The 15,682-nt window shown below is 40.1% G+C and overlaps 1 protein-coding gene across 3 annotated transcripts in view; it reads right to left on the reverse strand.

The window, feature by feature from the left end:
* The window catches only part of spock1 (SPARC (osteonectin), cwcv and kazal like domains proteoglycan 1), a 109,504-nt gene that overhangs the window by 2,470 nt on the left and 91,352 nt on the right, over positions 1-15,682 (reverse strand). For all 3 annotated transcript variants that reach the window (XM_038700097.1, XM_038700095.1, XM_038700096.1), the window contains 4 exons: positions 2,268-2,387; positions 1,714-1,935; positions 1,352-1,414; positions 711-848 (listed from right to left, as the gene is read on the reverse strand). In XM_038700097.1, coding sequence (XP_038556025.1) covers positions 711-848; positions 1,352-1,414; positions 1,714-1,935; positions 2,268-2,387 — 543 coding nt within the window. The remainder of the gene's footprint in view (positions 1-710; positions 849-1,351; positions 1,415-1,713; positions 1,936-2,267; positions 2,388-15,682) is intronic.

A 15,682-nucleotide genomic window follows, 5' to 3' on the forward strand; every position in this document is an offset into this window, starting at 1 on the left:
TTCCCTTTGAATTTCCACCGCTGGCTTGCTAACTATGACTCTGCCATATCAAAGCACTTAATCATGTATATTCTTTGTGTAAATGCCGTTTCTTGGATGCCAACATCAGCCAACAGTTGTTTATACATACAAGTGTTTATTCTCTTCCAAAACGTACAACTCAGTCACTGCCACAAATTCATGTTAATAACAAATCTTTTGAAACTGCTCTCTGCTGACAAGTGTGACGGATTTCCTACTTGACTTGCGCAAGACGCTGGTGTTTTATCATGAGCAGAATATCAGAGTCAGATAGAATCAGACATATGACTGATAGTAGACCAGCCAGACTGGCTCCAGAGGCATGCCTAATGTTATCTATTTCCTAAATGATCACTGATGCGTAGATACTGGTAAGGATAAAGAGAGACAGAGAGAGAAACTGAGAAAGAAATAGTACAAAACTGGAATTGTGTTCGTCTCCATGTTTCAGTGGTACGTTATGTTTTAAAGAGAAGCTCTGCAGTCTCTCATGTGTGTAGCAGCACCAGATTATAAAAGAAGATAAAAGACAGATGTACAGCAGTCCACGTGGATCAAAGCACTAACTCTGAAAGACAGCTAGACAAATGGGAGCCAATAAGGGCAAACACAACACAACCAAAACCCTTGTTTAGACGTACGTGGGTATGTTCATGTGTATTCTGTGTGCGTGTGTGTTGGGGTCTTACCACAGTTAGGGTTGCCTTGTTTTCTGGAGCCAGCGATCTCATTGCCATATTTGTCCACACACCAACACTGGCCGGTGCTGCTGTGACACTGGGTTGGTTTAAAGTAGCCCTCCTCAGTACAACGAGGAATATAAGAGCCTAGAGACAGAGAGGGGAGGGAGGGGAGGATGGTGGGCAACAGGAAAGAGAGTGGAGACAGGAGGGAAGGAGGTGAAAAGAAGGGTAGAGGAAGTAAGTAAACAGCGAGAGGGTTGAGCAGATTAAATTGAACGGAGTTCTTGTGTATTCACAGAGGGAGATCAACAATCAATTACTGCTGTGAAGGTTGCAGGACAACAACCATACATCCAGCTTAAAGGGAAGGAGTCACTTTCAATAACACACACAAATGCACACCTAGTCTGTTACCTTCATTTGACCCAGTCCAAGCTCATTTTCTGGAACACTGAACGGGGACAGGTGACAGAACGTCAGGTGTGTGTGTGTGTGTTTAATGCTACTGATTTGTTTTGTCTGACTGAAACTATTAAAAAGAGATACAATTTTTCATGCCAGTGTGCGTGTTTGTTAGCATTAAAGGCGGCCATGTTAGTTTCTCAGACAGAATCAGTGACTGACAGATGTCCACCATCCAAACTGACCTATGAGGCTCTTCCTTCGACTCTGATTCTGGATCCTGTTCTTCTCAGTTTGGCAAGGCAGTCCTACGACCACAGAACAGACAAAGTAGTTAATTATTGGAACTTGATTAGTATTCCCTTCTACTTTATAGTTAAACTAAAATTCTTAGGCTACTCTAACATCACCCTTTAATTATATTCCTATGTGCATCCCTAAATATCTTCTATTAGGGATTTTTAGTCCCTGTCTGAATTTTTTTGTATCCTCCTCAACCCACCCACTTGTTTTTACACACTCTGAATTTCCTCCCTGCCTTTGTCCTTATTTCAACATCAGTGTCCAACAATCAGATTTTTTATTCAACCCTCCTTCCCCACCTCACCCTCAGGCTTCTGGAAGCAGTAGCACCACTCGTTGTTAGACAGCTTGCCGTCCTTGAAGGAGTCACAAGAGTTGAAGAGGGGCTTCATGCACAGCTCGTACTTGTCCAGATAGATGGCACTCAGCTCTGATTGGTCGAGCAGGAGGTCAAAGTTCATGTCTAGTTTGTTGAACATCCAGCCCAGTGAGTCCTTACAGATGGGCAAGATGCTGGTGTCAAAGTCTAGATGGGAAAAGAGACCGAGAGGAAAAAATAGATCAAGAAATTGTCGAAAGGAACATTTTTGAAACTGCAGAACATGTCCAAGTCACTTACATTTTTATCTTTTTCAGATAGCATGCTGAGATTTGTGTGTGTGTGTACACGCAAGTGAGTGTGTGCAGTGGCATAGCTGAGATGTGTTCAGACATGTTGACATTACAGAGAACAGAGTGGGGTCGCTGTCAACATCACTGCCAGCCCTCATGAGGACTGAAAAGCATGGCTGTTCAAGAGAAAAACACACACACACACACACACACACACACGTACATGTTGTGGTGGGATGTACTTACGTCCAGTGGCGGAGTCAAAGCTGTCAGAGGATTTGAGGTCTCTGTTGGCGTCAAGGTGAAGAACTCCGAACCAGTCCTTCAGTCTGGAAGCCAGACTGTGGAGCTCGGTGTCAGTACATGCTACACACAGACACAGACATAAAATCACAAATCCAAAATAATGAGAAGAGGGGAAGCTGCTGAAAAAACAACAATTACATTCTTGCTCCTTATCAAACGCTCATTTCATTTCTGCGGTGTTCTTTTCCTCTCTTCTTTTCTCATCCAACTCTTCTCCTTGACTAAACACAGTGAAGAGATAACACATACGGAACTGCTGCTATCTCTTGACAGTTACCATAGGAACCCAATCTGACACGCGCGCGCACACACAACACACACACACACACACACACACACACACACACACACACACACACGCACACACACACACAGGATCTTCCTTGTCTGCTGTCATCGCTATTGGTTCACCAGTTTGTGGTCTTGCTCAAATCAATGATTTTATCCGTGTGGGAAACTACGCACTCACAGTTACATACACGCAACCAATGGACAAAGAAAATCCCAAATATCATCTTGCCCTCAAAGGAAAAATAAACTGATGTCTTGCAGTATGAGGCCGCTTGCATTTTATCCACGGCAGAGATAAATCTGTGCTTGTGGTTTTATGCATGATCACACTCCTCTGCGCAACTAAAAAGATAGCTGATCCAATACTGTCAAGGAAGCTTACGCTACTCTCCATGCTAGTACCCATAGAGAGCACAAACTGAAAAATATATTTAATGGTATCTCTGATTACACGTATAAAGCGCCTTTGTCGCTGCCTATCAAATCCCTTGTTCCTTCTGCCCTGCGGGACTGACAGGGTCTGCCTGCAATTCAAGCAGACCTCTGCCTCTGCCTGTCTCCCTCTGTGTCTCTGTCTGTCAATCTCTGTCCTCCTTTCTCTTCCTCTCCTGTATGTGATTGACACATTGTTTTCTCCTTTCTGTTTCTTTTGAGAGCTTGATAAACGTGCCTGAAGGACAAGAGCCATTCTCCACCTCGTTCGGCGCCTTCTAATCCAAACGCTCCAGCTTTGTTTTGGCAGATAGGAAATGCAGAAGGACGTTGTTAACACTCCCATGGCACTGTTACTTCAGAATTGAGGCAGTTTGCTGCGAAACATGCAGAGGGTTCAAAGAGTCACATCATAAAATCACACGGATTTGATCTTAAGAACGACTTCTCATTCTTGGATTTAGTGTTGGAAATCACAAAAGAAGGAAAAACTCATTGTTAATCACATGCAAATACTCTTAATCTTATAGACACATCAGGCAGAGAGAAAGGTGATCTCGTCACACACACACACACACACACACACACACACACACACACAGGTATTTACTCTAATAGAGAGAACAGAGCAGATTGGTCCCTGAGTGAAGACCTGGATAATACTTTGCTGTCAGTGGATAAAGACGTCTGCAGCATGACATCAAAGAAGTGTGTGCATAGCACACACACGCAAACACGCACACGCACACAGCCAGTGGGAGTGTTTAAGCAAGATGTTCAGTGCTACGGTGAGTTTCTGCTTTTGTGGAGTCATTCTGTTGCCAAACCATGTCCTGCTCGGATGCAAACACGTGCACACACACAGACACACATATATACACAAATACGTATTTTGTAGTTATAGTTTGGGGTTCTTTCATTATTTCAGCTGCTATAAAGCAGAGGATGCCCCAGGTAACAGACTGGAGGTAAGGAGAAGACAAATAACATTTATCTAGCTGGCTGTGACATTACTTCTTATATCCCAAGGTGGTCTCTGTGGATGTGCGTGTGAGTGTGTTATAACCCTTCAGGACCAGACAGATAACATTTTGGAGTGCTCTTCATTTCCATAGTCTGGAGCAGAGAAAGAATGCAAAATACCAACAGCATACCAACATTATTTGTCTTCAATTAGAATTCTTCCTCCGGCAGAAGTGGAGTCTGCAGCATTTTGCTCTTGCTTTATCCTGCTGTTAATTTATTTGGCCATTCTTCATCTCCACACCAAGTTTTCCCCTCATTGTCTTCCTTTCTGTGCCCACTCACTGCCATTTGAATCACTCTGCTTTTGTGATTCCTTTGTTGCCTTTGAGGACCTCTTGCTCATTTCCCTCTATTGCCTGTTCATTTCCAATCTCGTTCTGTGCTCCAACTCTGTCAATTTTCTGAGATTCAGTAGAAGCCACTTATCACACCTGGCTGTACTCAACTCGGTTTCTCTTAGACTTAGAAGTCGACTTTGATACGTCCACTCTTTTATTTCTCTCTCTCAGTTAAATTACTTTGAGTGCTTCATCTATCTCTTCACACAGAGTCCAAAAAGTGTTTCTGTTTTTCCCTTTGATATCCACTCCCTCTGTCCCTCGTCCTCCACCTTTTCCACTTTTGACTACACTGCTCTCTCCAATTTTTCCTCTCAGACATCTCTTGGACTTTGCACTACAGACCTCAATGAGTCTCAAAGGACGCCTCTTATTCCTCTCCCTCAGTGTGACCCAAATTTCTTCGGACAGGCCCGACTCTGCTGCCTGTGTTAGGAGTCCTTTTGTTGGCCAAAGAGTCAGAAAGACATAGCCGAAAACATTCATGCACTGAAGCACACAACACACAGAGATAAAATGGCCTGTTAACCATTTCTCTCTTTCCAAGCCACAGCAGGGTCAGGCAGGCTTAAAGATGTCAGTCACACAAACAACACCAAAGTCTTTCCACGGGCAGTTACAAAGATTACACTGTTACGGCAGAACTGGATTTGAGGTGGGACTCAACAAGTGATGTTGCATGAAAACCTGATTAAGTGTCTCAGAATCACTACAGTATGACACTCAAAGTTTGACCTAAACAAAAAATGGGGTCATCCTATGGCCGGAGCCAAGGTTGGTTTTACTCCTAAGCAGTCATGTTGTCAATGTTGTTCAGCAGGACATAAACAGGCTGTACAGGCCAAAGGAAACAGGTATAAAATGTATGCCAATCGTATACAGATATTTTAACAAGACTTAGGTGTCTACAGCCATGCTAGTGCTCTGTGAGGCTGTACATGGGCACTTGCTTTGCTAAATGCTAACATTAGCATGCTACCATGCCCAAAATGCTAATGTTAACATACTGATGTTTAGCATGTTTACCATATCCACCATCTTATTTCAGTATGTAAGCATGCTAAGATTTGCTCATTAGCTAGGGTGACCATATTTTAGTTTTCAAAAAAGAGGACAGTGCGGTACATTGTTCTCAATCATTAAATCCTTGTGCAAGAAAAAGGGTCTACAGTGGAAGTCTCTATTTATCTAATTAATCTAATGCTAAATGCCAACTTGTCAATAATCATATAACTATTGATGACATTGATGAGCGACTTTATGCACATGCTTGGATAAAGAAAGCACAATGAATGCACACTGTAGAAACATTTGGGTTTGGATGATTTGGAAATCTCAGCTGGACAGATCTTTCAGGTCCAAAAAAGAGGACATGTCTGGGAAAAAGAGGACGTATGGTCACCCTAAATTAGCACTAAACACAAAGTAGGGCCTACAGCTGCACACTAAAATGGTTCAGTACAATGGTTCCGAGCCTGAGGGTTTGTATTCCTGCACGGACTCATAAATCGTAGGGGTCATGAGACGATTAACAGGATAGGAAAGAAAGAAACAGTTCTAATCTGAGACCTGGAGAATACTTTGTCAGTGGATAAAGACGTCTGCTTCCTTGTAAAATGCTGATTGTTTTACCTCTTCAGGTCTTAAAACATAATTTAAATGACACAACCAACAACCTGAGGAAAGAAAAACCCTCTTAGATCTGCTCACAACTAATAGACATATTATGCAACATGGGACAAGGTGTCTATAATTCATTTTAAGGGGTCAAATGACATTTGAGATGGGAAACCACAGCCCTAAATGAGCAATTTGTCTGGCTGATTCTGCATAGCCTTCGCCATTATTCATTTGACAAAATTTGTTTCCATTATTAATTAACTTTCGTAGACATGTTACGCTCAATGAAGCAGATATTAATTTAGCAATGGTTTTAATTAATTTGGCAATTCTTCTATTCTTTATAGCTATTTTCCAGGGCTTGGTAATGCAATCAGGTATTTGTAATGCAATCAAAAGACCCATTTCTTTTTTATGTGATCCTGCAAAACAGAGTAAAACAACCCACTGACCCTTTCACCTTGGCAACCAAGTGTAACTTCTTAATACTCAACTTCCTGTGCTACAGAAAAAATAAAAATGTCTGCTGAGGAAACAAGAGAAAGACAAACATAATAAGGCTGTCACCTCCTCAGCTTAAAGGAACTGGACAGACTCTTGTTTTAGATTTAATGATTTTAATGTATTTTAGCAGCAAATATTACTGTTAAATGTAACAGAAGCTACAATTAGATGGTGATGTGAATTTGTCAGAAATCACAACAGTTAGAAGCCTTTGGCTAAGAAGTTGCCACTTTAGATCTCCAGATCAGAGAGAAAAATGTCTTCTCTCCTTCAAATATGAATATTGGTGTGTCCACAAGTCAGCTACTTCCTAATTGTTCCAGCGGACAATGCTCATGTGCACAGAGACAGACATACAGCACAAAAGTTGCCAGAACTGATGTTATCGGCTCCACTTCCAAGCCATCACAAATTGTTTGACATTGAACTTTGCCAGATACACTGCGTTGCTTTCACACAGTAGAAGAAGAATAATCAATCAGAGTTGCGTCAAATATCTCACACTGAATCATGGCTGGGAATTACCTTCTTATCGTTCTTCCTTCCTCCCTTCTGCCCTCTCACCCAACACTTCCTCACTGCTGCTGTCTTTCATGTCTGCAAACTCAGATCAGTAGAAATTTCCAGCCAAACCCCCCCCCCCCCCACAAGCCATCAGTTTTTCACAGACTGACGCACACATAAACTACCAGCTGTATGTGTAAAAGCAAAGCTAAACAGCAAGCAAGCACACAATATGTAATGTAATAGCAAGATTTCCTCTACCTTTCTGGCAAAAAAGAACTCAATAAAACCTCTTTACTTGATTACCAGCACCAGTATGATGAACTTCTACTAACAGACTAACACTAACAAAACAATCAGATCATTTCAGGACAAAGAGCTACATATACGACAGGCTAGAGGAGTGCTTCTTCTTTGTTGAGTTAATCAGAAGAGAAGACGTGGCTTAGAGAAGCAGCTATTATTTGCATTTTGGGAAAGTTGTGGACATTAGGGTGACGACAAAGTCACCACAATGAATCAAACCGCTACTCACTGAGACGCATCAACATCTGTGTCACACAACAACCCTGGCTCCTACAGAACACATTTGTATACAAATTTCTTTTTACATCCGTACACTGTGTCAAAGTGTGGAGGTCAGGGTGGATGGGTGTGTGTAAGTGCAGGACTTTGACACTGCAGACAGAGTTTTGTGTCCTGTTTCTTGTTACGTTTACAAAACATTTACATTTACATTTATTCATTTTAGCTGACGCTTTTATCCAAAGCGACTTACAATTGCTACACATGTCAGAGGTCGCACGCCTCTGGAGCAACGATGGGTTAAGTGTCTTGCTCAGGGACACAGTGGTGGATGTCTCTCAAAACACTTGGATGAGGCAGGGGATTTCAAAGTCTGATACTGTGGGCTACAACCAGACAAAGGTATAATGTTGCCATGAATTTAATTAGTTGTTCTGTGGGCTTTTGTACAACTGGAGCTTTGTGTCTTTTTTTGGCAAACCATTAAAAGTATGCCGAAACAGGTATGAGTAGTTCCTGTTAGCAGTCTACCCATAGTAAGTAGATTTATAGACGTTAATCGCAATAGACATCAGCCATAATGATTTCCTTGGAAATCATGAGTCAGACTGAAAATTTGTATAATGTCTGTGTTCAGATTTCACTGAGTTTTGACACTGAGGCAAGTGTTTTGACACAGAAATACACTAAACACTGTTGCATCTTATGAAAATGCAGATAATGTGATCTTTTTTTTTTTTATCGAACTGGTAAGAACATCCTGTTGAACAATGTATACAATTTTCAAACCAAAAATGTGCCATACCCAGTCACATATCAGTCAATTTATTTATAATGTATGGTTTTTGGAATTGTCAGTTTAATCAACATATGTTGTCCAACTTGTATATTGGATATGTATCTTCTTTTTGGAACAAACACATAACAGTACCATCGCCAGATGTGGTTGTGACTGCCATTAGGAGGTGACTGAGTGCAACATTCCCATATCATATTGGCCTGAAGTGACAATCCCTTCAGGTCAGTTTAGGTCATGAGATAAATGTGTCCTCCAGACTTCCTAATACATAACTCCAACTGTCTGCCCGACAAGTCAGGCTTTGAATGCCTCCATCTCCTTTATCATTTATAAATGATTAATTAAGTTTGTCTTATAAAAGAGAAGGTTTCTTAATCCAGAAAGAAGAAAGGTGGGTGGCGATCACCTTGAGACATCAGGATCGTGGTCTGATCAGATCAAGATGAAAGGCATATGGAAAGAACGAGAGGAGAGATGGGAGGCGGTGGAGTGATGTGACACTTTTTAACAAGGAAACAGAAGGGGGAAGAAATGGACTGAGACAGTTAGATAGGTGATATGAGGAAGCTAGAAGGTCAGATTCATTAAAAAGATACCAGGGTATGTTTGATTTTCTTTGCCCCAAGCTATCAGCTCTCTAGAACAATCTCACTGGCAGTGAGTAAAGGTTAGCCCAGATAATGATCAGTAATACACTGTGGGCACAGACAGGGAGACAGGTAGAGATAGAAGTGAGACAGGTAGAAAAAGAGAGACAGAAAGAGAACCATTTTAGTTGAAACCTTAATTGTGAGACTGTTTTTGCAAAGTGAGCTCATTTTAAGAAGAATTAGCTTCTTCAAATATTTACGGTTAGGACTTTAGGTTAGGTTTTGAATGAGGCTAACAATCAGGTTTGCATGAAAGTTAGGCTTAGTAAGTGTTGATTGGGGAATGGATATGACCAATAACAGTCCCTGAACCAAAAATATAACAGGAATTTGTCATTGCCTTATACTGTTACAACTGACCTTTTCAAAAGCTAATCACATGGACACTCAAACAAACGTGATAAGAGGGCTAACTAGGCAAGATTTGGAATGTTTGTGTTGTGGACACACCTGTGCAGGTGAACTAGGGGTGTGTAGTACCTTAAGGGTGTGGCTAATTTTAAGCATCTAAAACTACTTGGTCAATGCTGCATCCACGCAATGTTGTGAGAATGGGAGGAATATGAAAATGCCCCGTTATTTCCACTTGGGATTGTTCATGCATTATTCCATGGATATCAGTTCCATTGCTATAATTTTAGTCACACAAGATGAAAAGCCTAAATTGGTTACTTTTGCTACATATTTGGAGCAGTTTGCTAACAAGTGAGACCAGATGTGACTGCTATCAGTGATGACACCTCTCTACCATCTCCAACATGGAACAACTTAGATGCTTATGTGAATCGTTTGTCTGACTCGGCTGGTCGTAATTCCAGTCAATTATATGGTGTATATTATATGGTTAAAAAACAGTAACTGTTGGTGGAAGAAGGGATGCAAATAGAAGTATCTGGTCCCACATAACAACTTCCTGGCCGCATGAGGCGGCTTGTCAGGAAACCGTAAAAGCAGTTTGTTTTAAGTGTTTGAACAAATGGCCAATGCAGCAATTTTCTCAATAGGACATACTTAAAATGCTACAGGCACTTTTCACACTGGTCAGCACTCTCATCCCTAAGCAATTGGCATGTATTTGGAGAGAGGACAACACAATCTGTCCTCCTGTGGGCTCTCTGTGGAGCTGTGAGACAGAATTGCCAGGAAATTTCGCCCATTCAGCTTCTAACAGTTCTCTAAGTTTTGTCAGTGTCTTTGTTCAACGGTAGCTGAGAGAACACAAACTTTCATTGACCATAACCAGTACTGACTTAGGCCTTTATACATGATCACCAGCAGGTCCACTTTGTGTCAGCTTGAGTCATTGTTTCATATGAGGTGAGTGATGATGTTCAACGTCACAGCAGTGCTGCCTCAGGGGTAGATGACAGATCAGATTAAATCTCAGTACCTCTGTGTCAATGTGTTAACCTTTGCTGACAAACAGCAGCAATGGCTTTTCTGAGCAAATCAGGTTTATGTTATCATTAAGAATTTATTATTAAGGTAAATAAGGATTAAACAAAATTTAGCAATTAACATAAACAACCTGTAATTATGTTCTAATGTTTCACAATTCTCTTAATTTCTCTTCCCAGACTGTTTCTGCCTTGTGTCCTTGTAGTTTACACAATACTGTGACTTCGCAGTGTCCATTTGTGCCGATCGGACCCAATGTCAAAAGCTAATGGACAGGATTAAACTCTACTTTTTGGTATTAAAAGATATAGCTCTTGTGCAAAGTGCAAAGAATAGAAGGGCAGAAAAATGTGAAAATGAAAAAAGCCGAAGTGGAACCCAACACTTTGCAAAATGATGGGTTGGAGGATCGAGACAGAAAATAAATTAGCAGCAGATAGAGATGGGAAAGCAAGGAGAAAGAGTGTGGGAGAGGTGTGACTGACAAACACACTATGACATGTTCCCCAGACACACAGTGAAAAATAAAGGTTATTAGTGTGGATAAAGCAAAGGTACTCAAAAAGTATGATATTTGAAGCCTTCCACTCTCCCTTAATAAAAACAATATTCAGCCTGCACTCCAAATAAACAGTATACTGCTGCACACATACTGTATTATCTACAACTATTAAACAAAATCGAGGGAGTGGGTGAGAAGATGGAAAGAGCTTCCCCTATAAAAGCTGCTTGTTGCCTTTGCAACAATTCTTCTTCTCTTCCTCCTCATCTTCCTCAGTTCTTATAACAGAATCAGCTCTTTTCAAGGTGTCAAACTGTTTCCTACTTTCTGTTGTATCTGGAGGCTGGCAGAGACTGGTTTGGTTTTCAGATCATTACATTTACATTACATTAACTCATTTGGCAGATGCTTTTTCCCAAAGTGACTTACATTTGAGGAACAGCATACAAGCATCAATACAGCACAAGATCTACAACTGACAATACATCCTAGTAATGGCAGCAATAAATACTAGTAAGAACTAATTGCTCTCATGGAATCAATGGGATAAATACCTATGGAAGGAAGTAAGAGTTAACAAAAAAAGTGCAATCAATATAAGAGAATTGTAAGGGGATAGAAGAAGAAGGGCACAGGAAGTGCATGTTAGATGTTAGGGGTTAGAGGTTCAGTGTTTAAGATTTAGTGGCATCTAGTGGTGAGGGCTGTGAATTGCAACCATCTGTCCAGTCTACCACTGCCCCCTAACCTCTAAAAGAGCATAGTCCTATGCTCTTTTAGAGCTACGGTGGCTGACAACAGCACAAAAGGTGTCTCTTCTGAGACAGCAGAGAGTGGCCAGTCAAGAAATTAGGTTTCTTTAGGTGTATTTATTAAGAAATTATATTTTCTTAATTATTCAGTAAAATCATATGTTATTGTGACTTGGCCACTGATAGATAACATGGAAAATGTAAGCCAAGAGGGTGTAACATTGTCATTATAAACCACACATTAGATAAAGTTTATGCAAACATTGACAAGGGAAACATTCATTCTCTCTGTGATTATGGCCATCGCCAAAATTTAAATAAATATAAATAAATAAATACTTTGATAGCAGTGCTGAAATAGATCTCAGTCATGACAGCAACAGTTACTAACATAATCACTTCCTCTTTAGTGGTTTTGCCTACAAAATAAAAGTGCAACAAGCTTATTTACTGTAATGCAGTATTTGAAGTTGAACTGAGCTTTTACTTTGAAAAATTCTGAACGACATTAAAAGAGTCTGTAGCCTGCTTGACATACCTCTGACAGAGCCGCCAAAAAATGTGATTCCCCTAAATGTCCTCAGCCTGGAGATACTGTGGAATTGCAAAAGCGTCTGTAGGTTGATGCATGTGGATTAAACACCGAAACAAAAACAGTGCAGCACTGAGAAACATTCGCTGCATTTGTTGAAGAGAGAGAGAGAAAAAAAAATAAAACTGTCCCAAGGTAGGATCAAACACTCAACCCTTGGGTTACAAGAACACCTTACCAACTATGCTAACCAAACAACATATCAATGTGAGTCAATATTATTGCTTATATTCTCATCCACCATCTAATGGCTGAAAATATTGCTCTGATGCAAAACTTATTTGCAGACCCCTGCTGTATATTATTACTACTTCTTCTTCTTCTAAATACATATTCAACATAGTGATGAGTGTTACACTGCCTGAGTTCTACCAGAAGTAAAACAAGAAGAACGTAGTGACGAAACACGCTCTGTAGCGCTGTTTGTCCGTATTCGGCTACTGTAGAAACATGACGATGCAACGTGGCGACGTCCATTTAAGGGGTGACCAGCGGTTATGGAGATATAAATGTCTCACTCTAAGATAATAAAAAATAATGGTTTATTATGTAAGGTCTTTACACACCACTGAAGATATAGTTATGGATCTGATATTGCATTTCTGTCTATAGATCCTCAGAAATATTACACACTGAACCTTTAAATCTGATCAAAATCACAAGTATAATAATCAATAATTTTGAAATAATAAATATATATTTAACTATTCTGCTGAAGATACATACATACTTATTTATATATTATATATTTATTATTAGAATTGTTTTTTGTTTTGTTTTAATTTTGCATTTTCACCTTTAATAGACACCGCATTTGTACTACTTCCCGCTTGCAATCCCAAAATGCAATGTTTCACATTTTAATATGTGAAAATTGCTTGAAAAATGACGATGCTTAATAAGTGTCTGAAATCCCAATTCACCTCTCACCATGGAGCAAACTAGCAAGGGTCTGTTAGATAAGGAGTAGTGAGTGAGTGAATGAGGGAGTCACTTCAAACACAGTTTTAGCCACACCCTAACCAGTGAAGTCAAAACAGGTGTTCTCAATCAGTATAAGGACCTGCTCTGACATCACTGTTTAGGGTGTGGCAGAGGTGCAACAAAAGTTTAGGTTTTACCGGACAGCAGCGCTTTATGCCATATATCAATAATCTATTAATCACGTTTTCATCTTCCTGTGGCTTAATAACTGTAATATCTTTCTAATTAAACTAACATTAATAGATTGACTTCACTTGACCATCTTATAAAGGCACAGATGGACTGAATGAAAAGTACTAGAGATAAAAATGTATATTTAAATATCTAAGCTCAGTGAGCTCAGTGGCCTCAGCAAAGTCATTAACACTGCTGCGAGAATATGACAGTATGCTATATATGGAGGTCTAACAAAACCTCCATTTGATTACTTTTGCTTGATTTAAACAGTCTAGCTCAGCAAACCACTTTAATTAGCTTAGTCCTGCCTGTCCAGCTTATTTCTCCTGATGTCAACACACCATGACACTTATCTCATCTGCCCTCCACACAGATGAACTTTTACACAAACACACATGCAAACATTTAATTGAATATTTCCACCTCTTGATTTAGTTTTTTTTAAATCCAGCTCTCCTATTTCATACGTTCTCACAGAGAATTAAAACAAATCATCTTGATCATGCTAGATCAACATGACATTTCATGAGGTGACCTGAAATGTCTCAGAACCAAACCAAAATATGTTTTGAAATATGTCAAACATTTTTAAAATCACCTTTAAAAAAAAAAAGTAACAAATTTGAACATGTTTTTACTTGTCTTTAACACATTTTCTCTCATTTCAGCCACAATAAATGTATTTACCAATATTCCCATTTATGCTTCATACCCTTCATACCCATTGCAACATTAATGATAATACAACCAAAACGTAGATGCAGTATCAATTTTTCCAGTGTAAAAGCAACATTGTAACAAACCACTGCTGTGGTGTGGAAACACATGGATGACAAAAGCTCCCCAAAAGTGAAGCCCTAAAATAGGTAATAAACCCTACTCCCTCTATGTGTCATGATCCTGTCTGTGTGTCTTGTTGTGGAGTCAGGGTTTTAGTTCCATGTTTTTGTTCTTAGTCTTGGTCCTTAGTTCATGTCTTAGTTTTTGCTCCTAGTTCTTGTGTACATTATTTTGGTTTAGTCTGCTCTGTACTCTGTGTTCTAGTTCTGTGTTCTCGTTTAGGTTCTGGTACTGCGTAACATGTGTTCATCTGTGTTTGGATTTCTGTTTGGATTACCTAGTTTTTGGACTCTGTTAATCAGCCACTCTGCCAGCAAGTGTGCTCGCCTTTTGTTTGTTGGTTTAATAAACCTTTTGAACACTACCTGCTTCGTTCTGAGTCCTGCATTTGGGTCCACCAACCTGCTCACCACACAAACCCTGACACTATGTCCCACCGAGATTTCTTATCATGCTGATGTATGTGAAGGGTTTCTTATAAGTTTTGTATTAATTAGTTATTTGATGCTATACAAAGGGGGCAGCTGAGCTCTGTGTGCGACTGAGTAAGTGTGTGCCGGCTCCAACCTGGATATTGCGCAGACTCTGGCGCCAAATGACATAACCACTGCAAAACAGCAGCCAGCCGTGTGATATACAGCCAACTGGCTTCATTTTAGAATAGTGGGAGGAAGTGGAAATGCAATGTCCATCTTTATATACAGTCTATGTTGAAACGCAACAATCCTGTTTACTGTAGAAGGGATGCATGTAGAACATACAGTTGCATATACCAGCGTTCTATGAACAGAGATATTTACCAGTCTGGTATGAACGTTCAAACCCACTCTGAAACTGTGGCTATCATAGAGGATTGATTGTACATACCAAATTGCTGTGATCTTTTGACTGTTACCATAGGAACACAATCTGACATACACACAGTGTTTTCCTAACCTACTGCCCCATCCATCTGTTTATTATTTTGTGTCGCTGATCTAGTGAGATATTCTATCAGGTTTGGAGATGACAAACACAAGCACACACACACACTTTCTGCCACCTCTGAATATTTGGACCTGCTGTCTCACTGATGGTCCGAGGACAATCTTTACTGAAAAGTACAATGACACTCATGAGAAGACTTAGGAACAGGACAAAAGACAAGTCGAAGCTCAGAGCCAAGATCTGGAAATCGATTTTTGCATCAACTCTGTTCTCTCCCAGAGCCAAGCTCTCACCGAACCAAAACATAATAGTTTCTACTGACCAAAGATGGACAGAAATGAATTAGGCAGTAGTTGGTAAAATACTTCTCAGTTGCAGCATCGCTCTCTCTTTTCTCCATCATTTAGCCTTAAACTAATGAAGGAGAGCGTAAGATAAAGAAAGAGCCGTCATTAATTAGCAGACTTTTCTTTTGTATTAAATGTGCCTGATGA

Source organism: Micropterus salmoides, unplaced genomic scaffold (assembly GCF_014851395.1).
Source record: "Micropterus salmoides isolate LMB-PRFRI ecotype aquatic unplaced genomic scaffold, ASM1485139v1 Ms_hic_scaffold_5, whole genome shotgun sequence".
NCBI classification, from domain to species: domain Eukaryota; kingdom Metazoa; phylum Chordata; class Actinopteri; order Centrarchiformes; family Centrarchidae; genus Micropterus; species Micropterus salmoides.